This window comes from Centroberyx affinis, unplaced genomic scaffold (genome assembly GCF_046629955.1).
Source record: "Centroberyx affinis isolate AG114_WGS23_722 - 3 ecotype Tasmania unplaced genomic scaffold, CSIRO-AGI_Caff_v1 ptg002725l_1, whole genome shotgun sequence".
In the NCBI taxonomy this organism is placed as follows: domain Eukaryota; kingdom Metazoa; phylum Chordata; class Actinopteri; order Beryciformes; family Berycidae; genus Centroberyx; species Centroberyx affinis.
This window is the reverse complement of record NW_027280893.1, coordinates 160,714-186,143: the sequence shown is the minus strand read 5'-3', so window position 1 is coordinate 186,143 and position 25,430 is coordinate 160,714. Positions and strand designations below refer to the sequence as shown.

General features: G+C 42.3%; 3 protein-coding genes across 4 annotated transcripts; 1 reads left to right on the top strand and 2 right to left on the bottom strand.

Moving 5' to 3' along the window:
• Positions 1–307: 307 nt before the first annotated feature.
• smn1 (survival of motor neuron 1, telomeric) lies at positions 308–4,810 on the bottom strand. Its single transcript, XM_071535512.1, has 8 exons — positions 4,679–4,810; positions 4,095–4,166; positions 3,753–3,872; positions 3,268–3,459; positions 2,183–2,362; positions 1,233–1,307; positions 888–995; positions 308–607 (listed from the first exon to the last, which is right to left on the bottom strand). The coding sequence occupies exons 1-8, from the start codon at positions 4,724–4,726 to the stop codon at positions 545–547; spliced, it is 858 nt and encodes a 285-aa protein (XP_071391613.1). The 5' UTR covers positions 4,727–4,810; the 3' UTR covers positions 308–544.
• A 54-nt stretch (positions 4,811–4,864) lies between these two features.
• Positions 4,865–6,795, top strand: hspb11 (heat shock protein, alpha-crystallin-related, b11). The gene is made up of 5 exons (XM_071535513.1): positions 4,865–5,065; positions 5,267–5,373; positions 5,999–6,067; positions 6,162–6,205; positions 6,298–6,795. The coding sequence occupies exons 1-5, from the start codon at positions 4,974–4,976 to the stop codon at positions 6,388–6,390; spliced, it is 405 nt and encodes a 134-aa protein (XP_071391614.1). The 5' UTR covers positions 4,865–4,973; the 3' UTR covers positions 6,391–6,795.
• A 1,841-nt stretch (positions 6,796–8,636) lies between these two features.
• On the bottom strand, positions 8,637–25,424 carry lzts1 (leucine zipper, putative tumor suppressor 1). Of its 2 annotated transcripts, none has more exons than XM_071535514.1 (9): positions 25,263–25,424; positions 16,018–16,364; positions 15,780–15,917; positions 14,357–14,519; positions 13,831–14,222; positions 13,535–13,708; positions 13,190–13,321; positions 12,436–12,630; positions 8,637–12,128 (listed from the first exon to the last, which is right to left on the bottom strand). In XM_071535514.1, the coding sequence occupies exons 2-9, from the start codon at positions 16,246–16,248 to the stop codon at positions 11,580–11,582; spliced, it is 1,974 nt and encodes a 657-aa protein (XP_071391615.1). In that variant the 5' UTR covers positions 16,249–16,364; positions 25,263–25,424; the 3' UTR covers positions 8,637–11,579. The 2 variants fall into 2 exon arrangements, with proteins under 2 accessions (XP_071391615.1, XP_071391616.1); XM_071535515.1 differs by lacking the exon at positions 25,263–25,424 and adding an exon at positions 18,505–18,618.
• Between the last annotated feature and the right edge of the window lie 6 nt (positions 25,425–25,430).

Sequence of the window (25,430 nt, the reverse complement as noted above, 5' to 3'; positions counted from 1 at the left end):
ACCTATAGGTTAGGTATCCATGCAACGTTTTCCTATAATGGGACTGCATTAGACTTAGCCTGACTTCTGCTGGACAATACTTGCCATTACAACCATATACATAATGCCCGTGACATACAGCTCATTTGAATGAATAACTGATCTCCAGGAGTTAATTCCTCCATAGTTCATTAATAAAACGAAATCATTAATTCATGTTGACTGAAAAAAGTGCCCACAGTTAAAGGCCTCCCCTGCTAAGACATTTTCGATTTTTTGACAGGGTCTGTGTTACAGTGCAACAACAAAAAGGGGAAAATTAAGCCAGTTACCGATGTGTGCTGACATAGCCTTTATTCCATTTATTTACAAAGAATACAAAACTCTCCCCCTTGAACAAATCTGAAACAGTAATTTTTCATACCATGTACAGTTCATGATAACATTTCCATCTGCAATGCTGAAACTGAGGAGACGGACGCACACCAGGCACAACAGGGGGGGCGGCTGGTATCACAGGTGAGGCCCCGGCTCACTGAAACCTTGACATCTTTCGTCGCTCATTTCATTTGTAGTGAGACTGAGATTTACTCCTAGCGGCGGCTTCTTTGCGTCCCTGTTTCAACCCCTAGGAAAAAGAAAAAGAAAATATGACCTTAACATAGCTCTCCTATTAAAATCAAGGAGTTACGCCAACCATGAAGCTGCAGCTATTTGGTAAAATGGCTCCATTAGCAGAGAGGCATAACATCATGAATGGAGCAACTTCCCTGAAAAGGCAAACAGCATGCCCAAATTGCTATACTCCCACTACTCTTTAGCTACACAATACAAGTGGCTGAACCTGTAAATATCAGCTGGGATTCCATTACGACTCGTGAAAAGGAGGTCAGGCTCTGTGCACATACCAGGTAGTATCCAGTGTGGTATCCGCTCATGTACCAGGAGATGAGCATGCTGCCCAGGGCCTCGTCGTCCACCATGTCAGGGCTCATCGGTGGAGGAGGTGGGATCATCTAAGGCAGCAGGAGATGGGTGTGATCAGAGCACAGAAACACTGGAAGCTGAGATTCTGTGAGGTTTTCTATCACTAACCTGCTCTATACATGTTTTGTCTCAATTTATCAGGCGCATATGCAAATGTGCGCTTTCGTATGTGCAGATTTCAGACACCCTTGCTTAAACTAAACAACTGCTGCTGCCGCTTTTGTTGCTGCATTCATTTTTCAGTGTAAATGCATCCTCCGACTCACTGGTGGGCCGCAGGGCATCATGGGAGGCCAGGAAGGAGGTGCGGGGCCAGGACCACCAGATCGCCTGCTTCCCCCCTGTAGAGGAAAACAACAAAGGCTTGAAAACGCACTGTGATCTGGGTAATACCGAATTCACAGAGAGTGACCCACATCATTTTGCATAAAAACGAGGTTAACGGCTTCAACAACCCTCCCTAGTGAGTTCTGTTTTACATATAATGAGTGCAGTCGAGGCCATTGCCCTGTTCCTGGAATCTCGGCAACTTCCAAATATACCACATTCAGCGAGAAGGAAGACCCAAGAACACATACCTCGAACAATATTATTTTTTCTTTCTTTATTTTTCTATTTCCCATTTTATACATACTTTCACTCATATATAGCACATATGTCATATTAAGTCATCCATATTTAAGCAAGCAATCAATACTGTAGGTAACATCTGTGAGTAACGACTCCAAGTAAGCCACTACATATAGGAAATCCTTACTTATTCCTATACTCATACCCATTCTAACAGTCTACTTAACATGTGTTGGAATTGACAGCTGCATACATTTAAATAACTCCACAATTGTTTAAATTGTACTTTTGTTGGTCTTACCGTTTTTACGGCTGCATTGTTTATATTTCATTTTCCTATAACTTTTGAAACAACCCAATTTCCTCACAGGGATTGATAAAGTTTCATATTATCTTAATCTCTGACAATCGTCTGTCCTCAAATGGTGTATTATATTTTATATTTTTATTATATTATATTATAGATTTATGTTTCTCATATCTTTGGTTAATTTTTCAGCTGACTAATGAAGAGCTCTTTGTTCTTGGCTAGAAAGGCACATGTTCTCGCAAGTGATATGTGCAGATATAGACTGGGGATCAATAAATTTCAATCCACTGTTGTGTCAAAGAACAAACAAATGTGGCCTTGAGTCTTTTGTCTTACCGGTTTGAAGCCTGGCATGGGAGGCGGGCCTGGGGGAAACCCAGGGAAGCCAGGAGCCCACATAGGAGGAGCGTCTCTGTGGGGCTTGGACTTTTGGGGTTTGCTGTGCGGCTGCTGTCTGTGTTGGTGAGGTGTGGATGACCTGTCACTCTCCTCCGCTGAAGATCCTGCCTCATTTACCTGAATTTCACACAAATATTGCTTTAGTCGACTTAATTCCTCATTTACTTTATTTTCATCTTTGTGACTACACACAGATAATTGTTTTCTCCAGACACTATTTTTTCAAGAAACAATGAGGAAAACAAGATACAGGCTATGAACCAAGAACAGAGATTAATTTATCTATATCCAAATTCATTTACAATGTATATAAGATCCTGTATACTAAATCCTTCAACAGAAAAATCCATCCTTGGATACTTTTGCATTTTTAGATATCATCAATTTGTGATGTTCAATGCATTTCAGGAGTTATTATTTGATGCTGCTCAAGTGCTCAATTCAAGTGTGTAATTTACATTTTTGTATACCCATTTTCTCAACCTGCCTCATCTACTTCAGTTAGTGATTTCCTACATTTCCCCCAGAATAACTTTGCCAACCTCCAGAGAACAGACATGAACTTGTTACATTCAGCTGTGGGTTATACGTGTAGGTGTAGGGAGCAATAGCGATGGCATAGTAAAAGCAAAAGAGCGTGAGATCTTATAGCGAAGAAAAGGTAAGAGTCAAAACTCAAACGACTCAAAACGTAACATGTCTTGTGGCTGCATTGCATTCTGGTCTATTGAGGCTGCTGTCGGTGAAGAAATTGGTATCACTGCCTCTTCTATGATGGATTCATCTCCGTTTGATTGTTGCGCGTCAGTGCAAAATGGTGATTCTAGAAAGATGCCCTTGCTCTGGAAATACCTTGATGTGAAGTCATGTCCTCTACATTTGGGTCTAAGAAAAATATACCACCTAACAACAAAATTGACCCAGAAATGCAAAGTATATCACCAATATCTGTGTTTAAGTGTTGTAGGTTATATAAGGATTGTTTTCATCTAGTACTTGTAATTGTATTTGCACCACCATACCTTGAAATTTGTTTCCTCCTCAACCTCAGAATTCTCTGAGATCAAGTCTTGGAGGTTCTGCTCCTCCTCGTTGCCGTAGTCTGTATAAACAACTATACAAGTGCCTCTCTTCTCATCTATGGAGGAGATGGTGGCTGCATACAGCTGGCCATCCTCTGACCAGTAAGCACAGCACGAGTCCCCAACCTGCCACTGTGACAACATGAACGGGTATTTGAAATGAAATATAACATAAGGCCAACACACCTAAGCATGCCAACCTTCCCAGTGCCTCTGTCCTAGGTTGTGCTAAATGAAATCAAGGATTAAAGAGTGGGTGGATGAAATGCTCATTCAGATTATTGTAATCTATTATGGAAGACCTAAACTAAACCAGTTGGTTCTGTCTTAATGCGTAGTCCTACGCTGTCATTGAGGCACCATACATACTGACAAGCGATTATTGTATTGCTCATCTATATTTTCAAATGATTCCTTTTACCAACCTCTTTATCTGGTGGTGCATTACTTCTTTTTCTGCTGCGGTTCTTTTTGTTGTTCTTGCGTTTTTTTCCTGGGTAGTCTTTCTTGGAAGTCTGAGGCTCATCTTCACCTTTAAGGGCAGTCTGGCACACAAAAGCAGCGATAGAGCAAAGGAGTGAAGAGTGAGTGCAAACAAACAGACAAAGACAAAGGTTTTGATCCACTTTCATTTTGAGATATTGCTCAAATTGTGGTTTTAGTGTGAAAGTATATATGAAGTGCAAAATGTGGATCAATAGGTCATATTTATGTGGAGGTAGATGTGCCAAAGTGGTTATTTAGCGTCATTAGAGCACCTGTTTTACCTTAAATGATGCGACTGCCTTGTCGTAAGCCTTTATCAACGCTGTGTCGTCCCATATATCAGAATCATCACTCTGAAACGTAGTGAAAGGTAGAATTAGGGCAGAGTATGGTTCATTTTTAGCTTTTCCCACTCACTATAAATGCAAGTGGGTTCATGGACCAGATGCATAAGGATGGTGGACTCCTGGATTGATGTATTTCGGTCTTTCTTTCCACAGTCCAGTGTTTGCAGGCTGGCGGGAATAAATGTTGACATTTGAATAACCTACGCCGTGGAATAGTGTCAGTGTCAAGTCACCAGGAGCGCACCATCTTTATGCATCTGAAGTCCATCACCAGGAGGAGCCTGGTTGAATTATGAGTCTGCTAAAGCGAGGTAACATTTGGACAGCTGAAACACAACTGCCAAACTGTCACTCGGTGCTCTTCCTTTCCTGACTGTTTGGTACCCAACTCGACGTTAGCTTACGTTATGTGAGATGGAGTTTAGTTTAGCTAGCTCATCATCTCAGCTAACCCTAGCCTGGTCTGGAATGTGCCACTTATGCTATCATTTAATCCTCAGTAGTACATCTTCACTTACTTGTCCAGTTCCACGTGTAAAAAGCATTTCTTTGCATCCATTCGCCATGACAAACGTAGAGATTTCACCGCTAACTGCTAACACCTGACGAACAACGTGCGTCGGAAATGGTGACGTATCGTCAAACTGATGACGTATATATCTTGCGACAAGCTGGTTGGCTTGGCAACGACTATAGTTGTTGATTTAGCGCTATTTTTCCAGACAGATTGGTGTGTCGTTTCTGAATTAGTTGTGTTTTTTAACCACCACCTAATGCCACAGATTGTAATCGTTGTTGGTTGATTTTCTGACGATGATCGACTCCTCTCTCAGTTCTTTGGGTGTAAAAGTTGCCTTGGCTGCATCCAGCGACGAGAATCACCCACCAGAAAACATCATTGATGGGTAAGTTAGTAAGCTACCGATTTAGCGTTAAATAGCTTAGGTTAGCTACCTCGTTAATGTTGCGTTGGAAAGCATTAACGTTAAGTCAAATTTATATTATCTCCGCCGCGACTTGCAGGTAAACTGCCCGTTGAATGTTACCGACTCATAAACGAGTGAAGCTAACGTTAATATTTGATTTTTGCTTTCCTGTTTCACCAGAAACCCTGACACGTTTTGGATGTCCACTGGGATGTTTCCGCAAGAGTTCATAATTCGCTTTGCTGAACCCACGAAGATAGCTGTCGTGACAATGGACTGCTACAATGGTAAGACACATTTAATAGTGTCATGCTATGCCTTACTATCTTTAAGGGATCAAAATGAGAACATAAGAAATGCTCTTCAGCCTGTAATAACTGAATGCATTGTTTCTTGTAATGCCATACCCACAGCTACAGAGAATGTGACCAAATTCAAATAGTCAAAACTCAAAAGAGGATCACTTTGCGGCAACATTTGTGATACATAATTAAGGACTATATCTCAGGGTTTCCATCCAATTATAACTGAAAGCATTCTAAAACTGAAGGACAAATATACATAGGCCTAGGTAGCAATCAGCTCAATTCCATTTGACATTTCCATATCTTCGTCTTGAGCGAATATCATTACTGGTAGATTATTTTACTGGCATGTGCATGAAGGGATAAAAGCCTTGTTTGAAATCTTGTTTGATATTTTTTATTGGGATTTGATTTGGAAAATGTGGGACACACCCTCTAGATTATGGCCATGTGGCAATCGGTCAAGGGCCTTCCCACACAGAGCTGGTTGATTGGTCATCTGAAGGAAAAGAGGTTGAAATAAGACAGATAATCAGTGTAATCCTACATCCTTTGTAATGTGATCATCGTACGAAAAATTCAATAGATACATGTGGTTCTTTTGCAGTGAAGTGTCTAAAGATTGAAAAGAATACCTCAGATAATGCTTCTCACTTCGAGTCTGTTGCAGAGAAAGGTAAGGATGATCCTCTCTGTCTATCTGTTAGGACACACATTTTTCAAATGCTAAAGAATTCAAATTTCTATCAACAATACTCATTTTATTGCAGAATTTGAACATACAGAGGGGCTTCTTCAGTCAAATTCTATTTCAGTAAGTTGAGATGGAAATATTCTTGCATGAAACCCATGAATGTATACAGATAGAGCCAGATAAAGCCATCACTTCTCTCTCTTTTTTTCCAGCTAAATGGAACCAGTGCAACCCACCTTCGTTTCATCATCACCTCAGGATATGATCACTTTGTCTCAGTGCACAGAGTCGGTGTGGAGAGTTAACAACTCCACACTGGGATTGATGTCTTTTTTCACTGTGCCTAGAGGCAAGTAAAGCCTTAGGGCATATTTTTCTACTTATAAGGCATATAACATTTAGTCAAATTAAATATGAATGAATCTCATTGTATATGCTCAGTCTGTTTTGATAAGGGACACACACACACACTGCTATCTTATTTCATGCCAAATAGCTGTAACGGTGATTGGGAATCTGATAAGCATGTTCCATGAATACGTGAGGTGCATTGATTTCGAAAATCAATGAATGTATGTATAAACAAAATTAATTTTGTCAACTCAATCTTATCAATACCATTGCAGTTACAAAGCACTTGGATGAAAGCCGATGTGCAGTTTTAAATCTGGGTTCTAAATCTGGGCTTTGCTTTAACCCATAGTATGGTTTTGTGGTTGTTATTTAATGCAATGGATGCACTTTTGGGGCTGATTACCCCACATTCAAATGTTCCTGTTCATTTTGCAAGTTCATATTTGGCAAAGCTTTAAAATAAAAGAGTTGGACCCTGATGAATGGTAGATTTACTCACAAAAGAATAAAAAACAAAGATAAACTGCTCCTACTGACTGAGAGATAGAGCTAATTAACTAATTAAGAACAGTGGGGGCTAAAATTGGCATCCATGCTGCCCCCCATCAGCAGAATTGGACAACCCCATAGAAATGGGAACTATGGGTCATGCAGCTGGGGGAGGGGGGGGGGACCAGATGGTTTCCCGGCCAACCAGCTAGTCTCTAAAGACTGCAGGCCTGCTCACACAAAGGACTCAGGCAACCTCCTGTACTCTGTCTCCTCCACACAAACACATACATACACACACAGACACACACACACACCCTCACACAGACTCCTATCTAGCTTCATGGCCATTTCAGCTTGTCGGTAGCGAAGGGTTGAGCAGAGTGCTCGGACCCTGTGGGACTCCCTCCCCAATTACTCTGCTGACTGTGAGCAGCTTGGGGACTTGCTGAGGCTGTGTACACTGTAGCTGGGTCTGCTTGCAGGGCTCCGGATAAACCAATAAAAAAAAATATGAAATACATGCCTGAATAACTAGCCCCCTGACATCTTACAACAACTAATTGCTTAGGGGTAAGGTTGGGATACAGTGCATTTGAGTGTGAGTTTGTAATGAGTAATGAGGGCAAGGTGGAAATTGATACGGTGTTATTGACTCATCTATAATTTATTGCTATGGAAAATGTATTGTAAGGTTAGGGGTTAGGGTTAGGCCCTGAAATGTAATGCAAACTCCCATTTCTGGTAGGTCTACAATGTTTGTATGTTGGACAGGTTTGCAAACGCGCCTCCTCGTTGCTAATGAATTCAGACCCTTTTGTGCTTGACTGTCGGCCGATCATCAGAATCACAGCAGGATATGAGCGCGTTATTATCATGTCACTGCAGGGCAGGGCGAAATTATCACCCAATCTCTTCTGATGGCTGCCTAACTGCTGTCCAATCACACTGAGACATCTGCTGGACCAACACTCTGTATGTTCAGCTGAGTTAATAAGAAGTGAGATATGATAACCCATTCCCTTCCCAATCTTTCTGCTGCAACATTCCATTTCATAATTGAAAATGGTAGGTTTTATGAAAAAGCAAAGAAAAAGATAAACAGTAATATGGAATGCTAGAATTCACTACCTGCAGTAGTCTGCATTTACATTGTAAGATTTAAAATGGATGGCCTCTTAAATGTTTTTTTGTTTCTTTTCACCATTTTGCCGTTTGAGCACATTAGCAATAGCAGTAATTCTTGGAGAAAGCATAGGAAAGATTTGCCGCAAGATGCAGTTTGTTGTGTTTATTTCGTGCAGTATGTATGCTTATTTTATGCAGTTTTGTGAGTGTAGTTAATGTTTCTTATATGCCGTCTTGAGCCAGCAACCCCCCCATCCCGTTATTTTCTTTCATGTCAAACCAATGACTTTGAATTCCTGCTTGTTATGTGCTCAGTGTGGTCCTCCTTTCATGTCAACGGCAGCAGCACAGACACTGACAATGGGCCTTAATTTGATTTCAGTTTTGATTTGGTCCAATCAGCCCAGTTATGACAGATACTGAGAGGGGAAGAGCTGGTGTGTGAAGAAGGAAACACTATCAAAAGGCTGGAATTAGATGATTACAAGGGAGAGGAAAACAATCTTCTCATTATTTAAGTCCGAGAGGAAGAGTGAATGACAATGAGGAATTGACAAAGGCTGCAGTTGAAAACACAGTTTTGAATTTACCAACAGCATTCATATTTATTTCTGATTCTAAAATCAGTATTTGTTTGTACAGTTGTGAAATAAATAGTACCAAGTATTGTATAGCATACAAACATGTATTTGTTACTAAGCAATCTGTCATCTGTCTAATTCCTCTGTGAGATATCTAACAGCAACACATTCTTTCTGTATATTGTGGTGTGGTTCAACAAAGTTCACCCATATTCCTTTCAACATGGAAGTGCATTAAAGTAAAAATGTTTTTAATCAGCATACAAAGCAGGCACAATGCAGACTAGTGCAATATCGTGTTTGTTGATGTATATATTCCCTATTTGAACATGCAAGAATCAAACGTAGAGCAACCCGCACAACTTCCACCTTGGCAGAGAAGCCTCAATGAATCAGTCCGTCTGCTGAGATAGATGCAGAATCCCTCTTTTAATTAGACAAGTGCCAAAAACAAAATAAGTGCTCAAGCACTGATGCGCTGTTGACAGAGCACTGATGATAGTCTGAGGACTGAAACGTTTGCTGCTTTTTAACTCATGTTTGTGTACCCAAGCTTTTTTTTTTTTTTGGCACTTAGGACTAATGGAAAGATCTATCTCAACAGACAGACTGATTCATTGAGGCTTTTTTTGCCCAAGGACGATGTTGTGCGGGTTGCTAAACTTTTGATCCTTGTATGTTGAATTCCTCATCCGACGCACCCAAGGAAACCCTCTGAATTGTTGCCACTACCATAGGTGCAGTATCAAAGTCTGTTTTCTACTTCCCTATTTGAATACATTTCTATGAGAAGGCCCTATGAGAAGTTAGGGCTGAAAAACATTACTCCCTTGAGTTTGAGTGTTGTTCATTACCATAGAGTTCCACTTAGTCTGTCTCTCTCCAAACCTCTCCTGACCTGCTGGGGTAATGTAATGTGGTGGCGGGGTGCTGAGCAATCTTGAGCAGACTCATTACAGAGATTGCCACACAGTCTTGACCAGCGCAGTGTGTATCTTTGTGTCTGATAGTCTGTGTGAGCCCCTGAGCACCCTGAGTAGGTGGACCAGTTAAACTTTTGCTTCACAAACTACTTTGCCCTTGTGGGAGGTGGAATAGCTCCAAAATAGTAGAGCCAAATGGCCTGGGCTGCTACTATGAAGGATTGTTTGTCTCCAGCTGGAAAAATGCCAGCGAACTCTCATGAAGTTGGAGGGACACTGGAGGGAGCGAGATAGACATTACTGGGACACTACCCTTGTTTCTACTTTTTTTTCTCTCAAAATATTTGCTTGTATCGTGCACTATCCAGCCCCCATCTCATTCACACACACAGTCACAAACACACACACACCACAAAGTCAAAATGTGTGTGTGCCTGTATTCTGGACCAGGAATTACCAGGAGATATTGGTGATGACAGGAGATAATGATAATGGAGTACCACTTGTGGTATTTCCCCCACAATGATATTCAATTCTCTGCGTGGTTCAGACATATGACTTGCTTACAGAACATCCTGGCTAGATGCACACTCAGAGGATGCACTGATATCGTCCACTAAACCAAATGTTTTCATGGTCTCTGCCCATGTTTCTTATACTTTTGTAAAAGCAGTCATAGAAAAGTCACAAAAAATTCCAATTTGGACAATTTGATCACAGGCACAATTTACATATTCCAACCTGACCCACAATCAACCCAATCCAGAAGTTTGAGTTCATAAAGAAATATATATATATTTTTTAGGCATTTTTATGATTTTTTATTAGATAGAGACAGTGTGAGAGATAGACAGGAAGGTATGGGAGAGAGAGAGAGGGGAGGACATGCAGCAAATGACCGGGGGTTGGATTCGAACCCCGGGTCACTGTGGGAAGGACTGAGCCTTACATGGTATGCGGCTCACCGAGAAATTACCGAGAAATTATTTAATGTGTAAATATATGTCCAGTGGAGTGATGCTTACTGAGTGAGTGATTGTTAAGACTTTAAATAGCACCTGAATACACACATGCAGTGGCAATGCCTTATATTTAGAACTGAGATGATGTCACTGATCATGTCCAGAGAATGACAAAAACACTAGATGATTTAATAAAATATGTTAACTGCACTACTGGCTTCGTTTGCATATTGAGTTATCAAATTGAAGACTTTTTCACACTTGAATTGATTAAATTTAGTGCTAAAAGTATGACAGCTTAACATTAATTTAACATTTTGAGGTTGCAAAAAACATTGGTAATAATTGTGAACAGAACTGTTGTTCACATCATAAGACTTGTGTTTTGCATTATGATGGCTCATGAAATTTTCAAAAAGCTTATTTTCCATGTACAAATTCCTTAAGAATTGACAGTGTGGGAACATAACTAAGATGCATGTGGCCAAATAAAATCTTCTTTGGGGCTTTAGATGATATATCACTGTCATTTCTCAGGCTTGTAGGGGACATGTGTGAACCAAGTTGATTATCATGCTTACCATGTGTCATCATAGGACATTAATCATGGAATAGATAAATCATCTATTGTCTGGCCTGTATCAACTAACACTTAATAAATGGTGTTTTCTAATTACAAAATTCTACATGATTGATGAATGATGAGTGACCCTGTTCGAGTTCGGTGAGGAAAATTGGAAAATATTCTCTTATGAACGCTAAATAACTTAGTATTTACTTTGAAACGAGTAGTAATGGTGTTATCACAAACTGGTATTTTTTATTATTTTTTGTTTTTGTGACCTGGACATTTAGTCAATATAAAAAGACACCATATTTTGCAGTTGAATAACCCTTCTAACCTTACAATTAACAGAGAAGATGCCTTCCAGTTATTACTAAGTGATCCTAAATTGTACACTTATGATGATGTGCAAACACCTAAACATCTGTGGTGAAAGAACAATCAGTGTCATTTTGACTGAACGTGTGTAAGTGAGTGGCCCTCCTTGCCCTCTCAAATCTCTGTGGCAATGACATCGTCATACGTTTGTAACCCTGAGCTGTAGGTGATGTCCATGTCTAGCTCTGTCCGGCTCTCCAGTTCAGCGGTCAGTTCCTTTAGGATCCTCTCCAGGTCCTGGTTCTTCTTGTGCATCTGCAGGTAGTTGATCTGGAGCTGCTTCTGGTACTTGATGACCCTGTCTTTCTCTTTGTTCCATGTCTGCCTCTCCTGCTCGAAGCTGTTGGCCAGCCTCTCTTGAGCCTCCTTCTCCTCCCTGAGCTGCCGCTTCAGTCTCTCCACCTCCCTCTGAAGGGAATCGGTGGAGGTATGCCCCCTGTTCTCCTCCCCCTGGCCCTGGGCAGGGGAGGCTGTGCCTTGGTTTAGTCTTTCTAAGGCCTCGGCCTGAGCCTGGGCCTCCAGCTTCAAATTCTGTTCATGCCTCCGCTCTTTGGCCAAGGCCAGATCCTGTTTCATCCCCTGAATGTCTGTCTCCAGTTTGCCCACTTTCTCTCTCAGCAAGTCAGCCTCATTCTTCTTGCGCTGGAGTTCATTTTGGCACACCTGAAACAGAAATAGAGAAATATTCAGACCATAAGCAGCAATAGAGTACAGAGACTACTTTTTTGACTGATACAATAGGTCTAAACATTTGACAGGTCAAATAAGCTCAGTTGTTATTATATAACTGTGCTACAACATAGATATTGCACAACAGTCTGAAGGTCACAGTGGAGTGCAGCACATAAATGCAGGTACCCTTCCTAGCCATTGATGCTTTCATCTTACAAGCACTATGTGGGCGTTTTAATTTGTCTTCATTTGAACTGTAGTGTGCACTGAATTGCCATAAAATCATCAACAGACCCACCTCAACCTCTATTGTGCGAGAGCGGATCTTGTCCTCGTGGTCTTTGTTCTGTTTCTCGAGCATCTCCATCTTTGCCGTGACTTCCTTCACTGACGCCCTGAGGCTGACTATCTCATTCAGCTTGTGGTTGACATCTGCCTGGCAGTCTCTCAGCTGCTGCTTCAACAAGGAGATCTCCCCCGTCTTCTGGCACACCTACATTTGGACAGAGATAATTGTGAAGGTGAAACAGATTAATATTGTATGCCACTTAAAGGAAAAATCCACCCTTAGATACTCGTACACTGTTAGACACGTATTACACGAAATTTCGTGAAATGAGCATAATGTTTTAAAATCAAAATACGTGTCCCGTGCACAAAACGTGAGAAATACGTTTTCCCACGATGAAAAGATTATGTGAAGGAGACATGACTAGAAACAAGCAGTAGTTTGACATTGAAAGCAGCTCTTGCTGTTTGATTCTGAGGGACTGATACCAAACCGTTTACCATTGATGTGTATGATAGCTGAAATTTTTTCTCCTGTCAAACCTATCAAACTGCCCAGTTATATAGAATATCATTGTGGGGGAATAAGGTACATTGCCAAAAGCTATTTTACGTGTTTTATGATGGATTCTAAGTTATGTGGCTTATATATGTTTACATCTTCGCAGCAGTCTGCAAGGTTGTACAGGATTATGATGTACAGGAAATGTTTCAGACCCAGCTGAGATCACACACACACGCACGACTGACGACTCACGACTCACCTCCCACTGGGTCTCCTCAAGTGTCGGGGCCAGCTGTGTGCTCTCTGTCTTGTACGACCTCAGTCTGACCTCGACGAGATCCCTCTCCCGGCTCAGCTTGGAGATGTCCTCCTGAAGCCTCTCCTTCTCTGCCTGTACATCAGTTTCATTTCTCATCTCATTCATTTATACAAGTGTGAAAAGTAGCATATCTGAGCACCTGCTAATGTTTTGGTCTCAGATGGAAAACTGTTAAAATGCTGAATCATAATTGATTCAGTGATTTGTTTATCTGAGAAAGGGTTAAGGGGGGAGGCTTGATGGGATGAGGACAAAGCAGAAATAGAAGAGAGGAGGTGAGCTGACCTGGAGGTGGTTGACCTGCAGCTGCAGTGCTTGCTGGGTTCTCACAGCCCTCTGGGACACCTGTCGCAGCTTGGTGGAGCAGCGCTGCTTCAGCCCTTCCATCTCCTCAGCGCAGTACCTCTGCCTCTCCTCAAATAGCTGGCAGGTGTCCACCTCCTTCTCCTCAAAACTCACCTGTTGTAAAGTGGAGAAGAAACCTCAGTCACAATTTGTCGGACAATTTACTGTATAACAACTGATGAAGAGCGCTGATCTTGAGTGAGAGTGCATGCTTGATTCTGGTGAGAGCTTGGCACCTGTAGCTCCTGTAGCTCAGACTCCCTCTCCAACAGCCTCTGTTCCAAGCGCTCGATCAGTGACTCATCTGTGCTGATAGGGGACCGAATCCCACCTGCTGTTTCAGAGAGAAGGCTTGGCTCATCTGCAGAAAGTAGGGAGCCAGCCTCCCCATTAGTCTTACATGCCAACCCTCCGTCGTTTAAACTGGCCCTGTGGCTAGAGTCGAGGTTAGCGCCATTCCCATTGACCCATGGAGGGAAATTGGGTTGTACTCCCTGGGTGAGGCCGTTCGCCGGGGCTGAGCTGCCAACACTCTGAGTGACAGGGCCTGTGGAAGCACTTAGGCTGCCACTGGTACTGTGGGTGGGTAAGCTAGACATAGAGTTGCGTCCCGAGTCGGAAAGGGTCCCTGAAACGAGAGGAGATGACGTTGTATGTTAATGTAAAATGAATCTGAAATTCATCATTCGTCCCTAATAACTCAATTTTAATGCAACACAGTATCGATAAACAGTTGCAAAATACAGTAATCCTTTGTGAGACCTGAGAAGGTGTCTTGCTTGTGTCTGGTGTCTGGGCTCCTTGTTTTTTCCAGAGGGCTGAGGATGTGGTCCAGGCTGTTGTGGCCTGTGTCCGTGGAGGATGTACTCCTGGGAATCACAGGCTTGAAGGCAGTGGAACGGACCAATGACTTCTCAGCAGTGGTCTAGAAGAGCGAAATGACAGACAGACAGTGGTTTATTTCCCTATTTTTTCCCCTCTATTTTTTATTTTCAGTGCGGCTCCTCTTAGCTGATAGCACAGCAAAAAGCAAGTCCTCCTGCACGCTTTTGTGGAGAATACAAAGAGCCAAGGATGAGTCACACTCTAAAACTTGAAACTCATAATGACTGGCTTTCACTGAGATAAATATTGTCACGTGCTGGAAGCCTACACAAATGAAAAGGATAGATTTTTTTTTTCCAATCGTGTCTTTTCGTATTAGAAATAGAACCACCGAAGCGTGCAGAATTGCTTCAGTACAAGCTGGCAGTATTAAAAGCCACACAGCAGTAGTTGCAAGTAAAATTCACTAGACTGTCATAAAAGAGAAAACTCATTTCAAAGATGAACTTATACTCCACATGCCCCATCTGTGCTGTCCAAGAACGTCACAAGCGCTACCGTACCTCCCCTCCTTTCTGTCCTCCTCCTCTCCTCCCCTCTGCATCCCACATCTCTCCCCCATGTGCTGTCTGAGGTAAGATGAATAGCCTTTCTCTGTGATATTAATAATATGAGCTACTGCTGAAGTGTAAGAGGTAAAGCTTGTGAGCTCAGCATTCCTTCTCACTGACTTCATGACTGGGAAGTGGGATGCCTTTCCCTGTTCTTTTTTTTTTCTTGCATACTCTCTCACATAGTCTCTCTCTTTCTCTCTTGTTCTCTCTCTCTCCCTATCTCTCTCTTTCTATCCCTTGAACTCTCTTCACCCCTTGATCTCTCTTTTTCTCTCTCGTTCTCTCTCTCTCTGTCTGTCTCTTTCTGAGCCGCTTCCTATTCCTCTCCTTTGCCCCGGGGAATAAAGGCCTATTGAAGGAGACTCAGTGTTTGCCTACGTATCCCTGGCACAGAAATGACTCCTCTGAGAAGATCAAGGCATTCTTAGGTCATTAATCTGGGAGAGGGTGATTAATAAGCTTGGAAGGTTCAGCGCAGGTTATGAGGAATGGCTGCTACCTATTAAACTACCTGCTGTGCATGGTTTATCTTTAACTTCGCTGTGAGGCTTTCAAAGACCCTTTTAGTTATGCGGTATGACTTGTTAATGGTTTCAAGGATAGCTCCAGTTTATGAAACTTTGATAATGATGTAGAAAAGAAAAGTCAGCTAAATATGTAAAGTAGTTGGTCTTTAGTCTGTCCTTGGTAATAAATGTATTTTGTCATTTTTTAAGTAAAAGCATGACAAAACAAACTTTGCTCACCCTTTCAGTTGTTTTTGGCGGCATGGGCAGCAGTTTGGGTTGCAGTCGCCCATCCGATTCCCCATCTCTGTTTCCTCCACCAGCATGGTCCTCCATTGGTCCTCCTTTCTGGTGCACTGACCTGGATTTATGGCTCACCTTGGAGGGAACAGGAAAAACATTTTATACAAATAGTAAAATTGTATTTTTAATGTTTTTATTCCTACTGACGCATCGTGCTTTCAGCATGTGAGCTCACCTTGATGTAAAAGAAATCCTCGCTTCGTCCCGACTGGGAATGGGAGAGGCCTTTGGAGGGATGAGCGGAGGACGATGAACCCTGAGTGAAGCCGTACTTCAGTAACCCGTCCAGGCTGCGGCCTGCTGTTTTCCTGTGGTGGTTTGTTCCCTTTCTTAGCTTGTATTCAGACGCCTTGCAGTGTTTGTTGTTGAGGCTGTTGCCACTGATGAGGCTGCTGACGCTACCCATGGTCCTGTAGGCATAGGTGGGGGCAGGGTGGGGTTGAAGTCCGGGCGGTCAAGTTATACAGAGGTGAAGAGAAGACACAACTCATGACCCCAGAGAAGTACGGTCGATGGCTTCATCTGCGAGATAAGACACAAAAACACACTGAATACAGGGAATATGGCTGTTGGTGTTCTATTGAAAGCGGTAACATGTGATGTTTGTCTTCTAATGTTGGTTCTCAGTTCTCTAGTGTTGTTTAAGTCAATTGTGACCAACTGTATTCAGACTTTCAGTGATGAAGCAGGTGTGTTCACATTTGCAAAACAAACAAACTGGAAAAAAAAACCTAACTTGGCACTCTGCCTGGCTTTGTGTGTCTAGATTTATGGCTCAGCCGTTGAATTTGACAAATAACCCTTTGGGTGCCCTTCCTCTAAACAAACTGGTAATTAGGCTACTTACTGCCTGCTCAACACTTGGCATACACTGCCATCTGAATAACACTACACAATCATTTTCTATAGTATCTTCTTGCTATTGCACTTTCACATAGTAGAGACAGACCACACAGCAAGATTTAAGCTTTTAAAATCAGATATGCTGTAATAATAATAGTAAATAATGATAAACATTATTTGTATAGCACCTTTCAAAACAGAGTTACAAAGTACTTTACAATAACACAATAAAACAAGAATAAGAAAAGACAAAAGACACAGCTAAAAACAATTAAGTCAGAGCAAAACACAGATAAATATAAAACAGCAAATCTATAAACAATAAGAATAAGTGCATAACATACTGAAAGGTAGTACTGCTGCAAATATCCAAGACCAGATATTTCCTGCACTCTTTCTCTTGGAACAAGGATCTCAGTCAGGAAAAGCAAGTGAATAAAAGTGTGTTTTAAGAAGAGATTTAAAAGAAGATACTGATCTGGCTAGCCTAATATGCTCAGGCAGGCCATTCCAAAACCTATAAGGGCCCTAATAGTGAAGTCCCTGATCACCTTTGGTCATGAGTCTCGAATTTGGAACGGCCAAAAGGTCCCTGCCCGATGATAAATCGTGATCGTGTCATTCCTAGATCGTGAAAAGACCATTGAACTAAGCACACCAAACATTTGGACAGATTAGAGTTGGGCACATTTGTGTTAACATCCTCTCTTACAATCCACAAGGGCTTTTATTCACAGTTCTTTTAGGGTAACTAGTGATGCGCCCTTCTATCTGCCACCCCCACCTCCTCTTTAAAGGCAAACAGACCCCAGATGTTGCGAGTCATGATCTCTAACCCACAGGGGAAAAGTCCTCTCAGTGGTCACTAAGCTCCATGCTAGCTGATCAGGCCTGTGTGCCCCCCTAACCACCTGGTCCTCAGCCTTTAAGCATCTTATAATGACCACAGGAACAAAAGCATGGGCCAAACAGCCCGCCATAACAGCCACATATTAGTGGTGAGTTACACTTAGCGAGGGGCTAATCCGTGGCGAATCACTCTTTGCATGGTGGCGTTTGTAAGATACACATAGCTGTCGGTGTCATTGTTCTGAGGGGTTTGATTAGCATGCTTGAGGAGGAAGATGCTGAATGAAAGGAGGGAGTGCTGAACATGGCTGTCACTTGTCATCACTCAGAAAAGGATGAGAAGAGAGATAAGGCGTGTACAAAATAGATGGTTCACGATAAGGAGAATAATAAGAGCAACAAAAACAGATAGCAAGTGATAGAGAGTAACATGCATACTCAAGAAAGAGGCTCGCTTGGTAGGAGGAAAGTTTGAGCAGCGGCTATGGCAGTCATTCAAAAAGGGATAAAAAGCTGACATATTTATCCTCTCTATTTATGGTGAATATATGATAGCAGTGATGTGAACATCAACTAATTTTGTACTGCAAGAAGCCCTTTAATCATGAAAGGCAGTGTGTTTACAGCTTCTTGGAAATCATCCAACCCAGCCTGACTAAACATCAAATCTTAACAAATTCTTTGATTCAGGATAGAGTGCAAACTATAATCTACATGGCAAACAGCTACTGAAAATGTTGAGTAATGGCATATGATGTGCCTAAATTAGTACCTGTGCAAGTACAAAGCAAAGCTATCCCACGTGCCACTGGTGTAAACAGTCCCTGACGTGGCTATGACTGCCTCTATTCCGGTGTGCCTGGATGTCTGCCACTAAATCCCAAAACATCCAGTCTTCACTATCACTTTCGGATATTAGCATTCACCGCTGACATAGGACTGGAGTAATGAAACAATAGATTTTACTTACTGCCAGGTCAAACTAAGCATCCATCTCTAGCAAGGCTCCTGCAGAGCAATCTATCCAATCCTGGAGAAACTGAACAGGCAGACGTGTGTGTGTCTCAGAGTGTGTGTGCCCTTGAATAAACCGGCAGCAAGTGAAAGCCTCACACTATCGCAGCAGCCAGGAGGGTCTGCTAACTGTTCTGTGGAGGGGGTGGGTCTTCCTGCTTTTCTAGTCAGCGGGAACCCAGCTTTGCATTATAACTGACATGTAAATTCAGCTCTGTGTGTGTGTGTGTGTGTGTGTGTGTGTGTGTGTGTGTGTGTGTGTGTGTTTTGGGACCTCTCGCTCCCCCCGGGGGAGCCAGTGTACAACATGTGCTCCCATAGAACCGGCGTGTGCCGCTCAAGTGATTAACTCCTATCCTTCACAAAGGATCCTTTACACCCCCTTTGTCCCCCCCCGCTCTCCCCACTATCACCCGCAGACACCCCCCCGCTCCTCCATCGACTAACTGTATAATAACCATTCATTCTCCCCTCCCTCCTCCCATCAGCCCCTCCCTCCCTCTGTCCCTCCATCCATCCACCCAGCTCTGTGCCCTGCACCCACCCTGAACAAACAACACTTTGGCTGAAGGAGAGGAAAAAAAAGGCGCTTGCCCTCTCTCTTTTCTCTCTTTGTCTGGTGAAGTGTGCCGCTCTTTGTGTGGACTCTTGTCTGCCAGTTGATGTATTCTCCCCAAAAAGCCCAGGACCATATTTGAGTGTTAAATAAATGACTACTCCTCACAATGAGAGGCCTGGAGAGCTTCAGTTTTATAGTGATTTACCACCATACTGCGTCTATGCTGTTTGTTCATACACACGTATACGCACGCGCCCTCTCTCACACACGCACGCGCGCACACACAAAAAAACAACACACACTTTCACACACTTCTCACTGTTGTAGTACAAGTCTCTCCGAAGCAGCAGAGCTCTCAGAGTCCCATAGAATACACGCTGTTGACAAAAAGCCTTTTAGATGAAATACAATCAGACACCGAGACAGGAAAATATACTGGGTGCTCTGTTCCAAACAGAGAAAAAAAGATATGGGCTCTAAACGCTGTTGCTGACAAAACAAGTATATATAAATCCTATATTTTTGTCAGAGATAAAAGTACACTTCCTTTTTATGTGAAGAAAACAGACAGGAACATTTTGCCCTGCATTCGCAGATAAACCACCACCGATTCATTGATATCTTTACAAAAATAATAAATTATAGAGGCCAGTTTGTTGAAATTCAACTCATAATGAGCAGTGGAAATCAGCAGGAGTCTGAGAAAGGATAACATGACCTTAATGTGATCATTTAACCTGTACAGAGAGAGTTGCACTTTATATTGCATCACGATATTTGAAGCTTTAAAATGTTCTACGTGTGGTGCTTCCAAAGTCGTTTGAGCCTCTTATGATATCTCCACTGAAATAATATATCTCTCTAGATCTATCATAATCTTTTTCAGCGGCGCGGCTCATACATCCTTTCAGATGACTGCCATTGTTCCCCTGATTAGTCCCGTTCAGCCCCGAACCTGTTTGTCTGAACAATGATCCTGCTGCTTCACTTTTATGAGCCCATTCACTCGCTAGACAGAAATGGTCAATTTCATTTCTATTTGATACAAATATGAAAGTGAACTGAACAGCTTTCATTACTTCATCATTGGGAATTTTAATAAGCGGTAAAAATGTGGTCTGACCTCATGGCTTTTGAGTGGACAGCATGATTTAAGGCCTTTGGTGAGACAGAGTTTAGGGGGGGTTGAGAGAGAGAGAGAGAGAGAGAGAGAGAGAAAGTGTGTGTGTGTGTGTGTGTGCATGTGTGCACGCGCATACATCAAATCCTATATCTGATTAGTCCCCATGTTTTTCTGTGTCTGTACAAAAGAGTGTGTGTACTCGTTCATCGTATGTGTATGTCTGTGTGTAGGCGGGGGGCGGGGGGGTTGCCCCAGCTTTCAAGCCCCAGCTGACCTGCCTGACACAAAGCCCTGCCCCGCACAACACCAGCTGACACTACACCCCCTGCCACCCCCCGCCCCCGCCCCCCCGGCCTCCTCCTCCTCCACACACACATACACACGGAGCATAGCCAATCCATTACCACAGCCAGTGTAAGGCAGCAGCGTGCTATAAAGGTCCAGGATTTATACCTGTCTCACAATGACCATGAAACTCTCGTTGTTCTCACTGTACCTCCACACTGCCACAGTGCCAGATGGCATCACTTTAATTCACACTGTCTATATGGTAATTTCTAACAGATGTATGTCCAATCTATCTAGTTCATTGTGCCTATTTTTTGGGGTCAAACTTGGACAGCATATTGTTCATTGTTTATGCGTGCAGTCTAAGCGTGCGCAGCATTTCATATACAGTATCTCTGTTACTTAAAGGGCCGATCTGTAATTGCAGTATGGTGCCACCTGCTGAAATGCTGTAACTGGCTTTTTTTACATTATGGTTTATTGGATTCAAAATGTATTTTCTGAGCTTTTGATACAAAGGCTGTCATGAGTCTTTGTATCAAAAACTGTGTGACATCTCAACCTAAGTTTTACATGCATATTGATGCTGTAAAATGTAACATTTGTAAAGTTTGTTAAACAGATTTGTATTTTTGAGTTATGATGGGTTAAGAAACTTCTCAATAATCTGCCCAAAATTTAGATGGTAAAATAAATTGTGAATTGTACCTTTAATCCCTGAGGAGATTTTAAACAACCCCCATTAGACTTTTAGATTATCTGAATTCAAAATTCTGAATATATTGTTCCCAGTATGATGTAACATGTTAGATAACTGGAATTGATCGGAGTGACTGGTCACAGGCAGATAATGAAACATTTCAGCCCCAGGTATTTCCCATCATCTCAGGCATGACACAGCAAACACCAACTCCAAAAAGAAAGTGAGGAGAAGAAGAAGTAGCTGCTCACATGTGACAGCAAAAAGTATATTTCCAGAGACTGATAGGTTGAATTATTGAAAAGGAAAGCTCTCTGTCTCTTTCTCCCTTGTCCTCTGTAGCCTGTCAAGGATCACACACACACACACACACACACACACACACACACACACGCACACACACACACACACACCTCCCGTCTTGTGTCTTACTCACTGTGGCCGGGTTGTGGGGATGAGTAATGTGGCCTCCAGCTGAACTGCCATCAACTGGGAATGAAGTGTGGGGCAGATACAACCATCTATCTTTCACTTTCACCGCTAACACATCTATCTACTGACCAAGCACACACACACGCACGCACACACACACACACACACACACACACACACACAATGGCATCCAATAGCAGCTAATTGGGTAATCCTTTTAGTGCATTGTAGAGGAGATTGAGCATGAATAGGGTTTCCGTGCTGAAGAGCAGAATACCAGACACTCATTACCGCCCCAGAGTAAGGAGATGGGATACCAGGCACGGAGAGAGGCATGGACAGAAAGAGAAAGAGACAGAGAGATGGAAAGAGAGAGATTCATATTCTGAACAGCTGACATTGCATTATACATTGATCATTGTCTTGTCCGGTCAACAGTCAATGGCTCCTCTGTCCAAAGTTTGAGAGATTACTATTTGCAAAAAGGGCAAGGTTTAATAATGAAATGGTGAGATCATGTGAGGAGAACACGTAATGCTCATTAATTCAACGTCAGCGCTTTCTATTGACAACCACATCGACTAGCCTTTGATAAGAGGCCAGCTTTTAGTGAGGGACCCCCTGTTGAAATTAGATTGCATTCAGATGCTTTTCTGGGCATCTGAACGAGACATTAGGTCACCAAAACAATCAACCTCCTTGCGTTTTAATAGATACGAAGGTTGTCTGTGCTGCTCGCTGGGTTTCTATGGCAGGCCAAAAACTGTTCCTGTAGTGCAGGCATTTGCATAACCTTGGCAGCTGGGGTATAGAGGAAAATGTATTTTTAATGGAGTCTAAATGGAAGGCTTTACTGCTGTGATGAGGACGAAAAGTGATGCTCATGAATTCAAGGAGTCCTAAAATTAAATACCTGAATCTGCCTTTTATATTTCTTTATTGAGCTGCATCCAGTCGTACAAGATTGATTATTGCCCTACAATATGGCTGTACTCTTTTCTGTGATGTCCTCAACTTATAAAGTGCCTTGGAATCTATCCAGAAATGGTTTTAAAGCGTCGTATGTGTCTTCTATTAGATACAGCAGATCACTGGCCAGCTCCATAATCATGAAATATTTACTTCTGAGGCTTTTATCCCCGACTCGCTCTAAAAATGACAAAGTGAAAATGTATGGTAACAAGCAGATTTATTTTTAGACATGTTCAAATATTGCACATCCATTACCCTTGAAAATGTACCTTTTCCATTACCCATCACTTTTTTTTTTAGACCAGATAGTATAATTTATGCATGATTTGAAAATCTCATAAATACAGTATTATGAAATTATAACTTGATGGACTGTTATAAAAGCTTTGTTGTGGTGACATATTATTGTTTATCCTTCCAATAATTGAGCATACCATGAGAAAAACAAGCTTGTTGCTCAGAGGCTGCAGTGATAATATTGTATATCATTAATATCAGCTTAGTTTAGTAACTTCCTCAGTGTTGTTTTGCTTTTACAATGGTTTTACAGAATATCTATCACTTTCCCAGCTATGAATGACAATCACAGTACAATTCAGTGGGGAAATTATTTCTCCTCATGAGTGCCAATGAATGATGAGAGTTAACACAAACTCACTCAAAATCAGAAGGTGACTGTGTCGTCAGTACATCATTTGTCAAAAGACTGAGTTATATATTGTTGTTTGATATGGTATCACAGAGGGATGACATACATAGAAGACATTTGCAGCACATCAGCTCTTCTGTAGCCAGGCTGAGCCATTCAAAGCAGATGTACAGCATGTAAGCCTATGGTAGAGGTGGAAAAGAATAAGGCCTTTCCTGGCACTGGGGGCCCATTGACCCTGCAAGCTGAAGACTCGGTGATAAGGCTGTCATTCTGGAGCATAACCATCCTCCCATCCTCCTAATCTACAGTGGTTGTGTGTGCGAGAGCGTGTGTGTGAGCGTATGGTGTAATGTGGGAGTAATAGAGGACACAATGAGCTCACTTACAGGGGTCTATATCATTCTGAAAACAGCTGGAAATATGTGCTGCAGGCGATACCTGTGTGCAGCACCAAAATAAAAGCCCTCTGACCCTATAAACTCCTCGCGATCCCTTCCCCTTCAACAGTTGAGGCGCCATAACTAACACAGCTGATATTCAGATGCTCAGTCGTCCAATTGATCTCTACAGTAGAGCCATCTGTATGTAATTCTCTTTTCAGGAGGTATGGAAGTCACTCCTGTAAAGTTGGAAACACTGTAACGTCCTCGTGAGCTGAGGCTCGCATGGCTGCTGGGATGCTGTACTTCACTGACACAGAGCCTTCACTGAGAGGATGCTGTATTTGGGTATCTGGGACAGTTATTTTAGGAAGCATCTTCTCTAGCAGGTCATGACAGCTCCAATGGTTTGTCACACGCTACAGCTATGGAGTAGTGCTCCATCAATGCACGCAACAAAATGCATGGTAGAAGAAAAAGGTGTAAAATGAGACACATAGTGTTTTCCTGAAAAAAACAAAAACATTACATCAACAGACTGAATCCTGCATTTTATATAAGAGCAAGAAAAGCCAATAGCTCAGCTCTGCTTTGCTATGAAAAGACGAGCGACCTGTCTTTGCTACTTCTACTTCATCCTCCACACCCTCTCTTTGTGTTTCTCTCACCCTTGTGTTTTTCTCACAACAATATTCCACAGTACAGTACAAGGCTGAACATGCCTGAACAGGTGCCCTATATTTATCCATTCAGTGTCTCATCTTGTCATTAGCACACTGTAATTCATATTCCCTACGGGTTTCAACACATACTCTACTATACACAGGTGTCACAGTGCTAAAACAGGAAGGCTGTGCAGGGGCAAATCACTCCCCTAACAAGCCTCCTCTTTGTGTTTGCATTCATTATACAACACAAACATTAAAATATTCAAGAACAGTGGGACTGATTGCTTTGGAGCATGATGAAGTGGGACATCTGTGATATTGGTGGACACATTTATGCCGTGCATAGAAAGCACCTTAATAAACAGCTCTGTGTCTAATGCCATTTATTTCCCTAAATTGCTATGTATAGTGCAACTTTTAAACACAGCCCTATGCTGCTCCCTATTATTTCTCCGTTTTGATAACAGTAGTTTGGCCTGCTGAAAGAGAAGCACATGATTGGCAGTGTTCTGGAAAAAGTTGAAACATTTCAGTCGGAGCTGGCACGTCCTCAAAGACGGAGATACTTTGCCTTCGAAATTCAGCCAGTGTATTAAAAGTAGCAAAAGACTTGGACTGCTTCCATGCTGAGAAACTTTGTTTCAGTCAAAATGTTGAAAAAAAGAAAACAATAAACCGTGGCACACTAAAATTAACCCAATTCACTTCACTTCAAATAAACAAAGCTAATAAACCAAGCTAAATCAGGACACTTCCACTTAATGAAACACTCGCTCTCAAATCTGCCAGTGCCACCAGAGCTCACTCACTCCTTTTTTTATCCTCTTTCTCTAAGTTGGAAGGCTGTGAGCCCTGACTGAGTCTGTACAATCATTTGCCCCCTGTCACATCCAGTCAAACAACCATAACATTCCCTCAGGTCCGGCTGGAGGTGACTTACCTCCATTATAGTCTGCTTGCCCCCACAGTCACTGCCGCTGCACTGCTCTCTTTTTCCCAAAGATGTCTGGATCACTGTGGACAAACCCCTGCCGGCCAGATGCTAGCTAACACTGCTGGTGTGGAGAAGTGTACACAGGCAGAGATGTCTGCTTTTGTTGGTGATGTT

Excerpts from the sequence above, each read along its gene's own strand:
- smn1 (XM_071535512.1), bottom strand. The coding sequence starts at position 4,726 with ATGGCGAATGGATGCAAAGAAATGCTTTTTACACGTGGAACTGGACAA. Across the intron at positions 3,873-4,094 it reads AGGCAGTCGCATCATTTAAG|ACTGCCCTTAAAGGTGAAGA; the intron begins GTAAAACAGGTG and ends TTTGTGTGCCAG. Across the intron at positions 2,363-3,267 it reads AGGAGGAAACAAATTTCAAG|GTAAATGAGGCAGGATCTTC; the intron begins GTATGGTGGTGC and ends TGTGAAATTCAG.
- lzts1 (XM_071535514.1), bottom strand. The coding sequence starts at position 16,248 with ATGGGTAGCGTCAGCAGCCTCATCAGTGGCAACAGCCTCAACAACAAA. Across the intron at positions 14,223-14,356 it reads CAAGCAAGACACCTTCTCAG|GGACCCTTTCCGACTCGGGA; the intron begins GTCTCACAAAGG and ends CTCTCGTTTCAG. Across the intron at positions 12,129-12,435 it reads CTCGCACAATAGAGGTTGAG|GTGTGCCAAAATGAACTCCA; the intron begins GTGGGTCTGTTG and ends TTTCTGTTTCAG.
- hspb11 (XM_071535513.1), top strand. The coding sequence starts at position 4,974 with ATGATCGACTCCTCTCTCAGTTCTTTGGGTGTAAAAGTTGCCTTGGCT. Across the intron at positions 5,374-5,998 it reads GACAATGGACTGCTACAATG|TGAAGTGTCTAAAGATTGAA; the intron begins GTAAGACACATT and ends GTTCTTTTGCAG. Across the intron at positions 6,068-6,161 it reads CGAGTCTGTTGCAGAGAAAG|AATTTGAACATACAGAGGGG; the intron begins GTAAGGATGATC and ends ATTTTATTGCAG.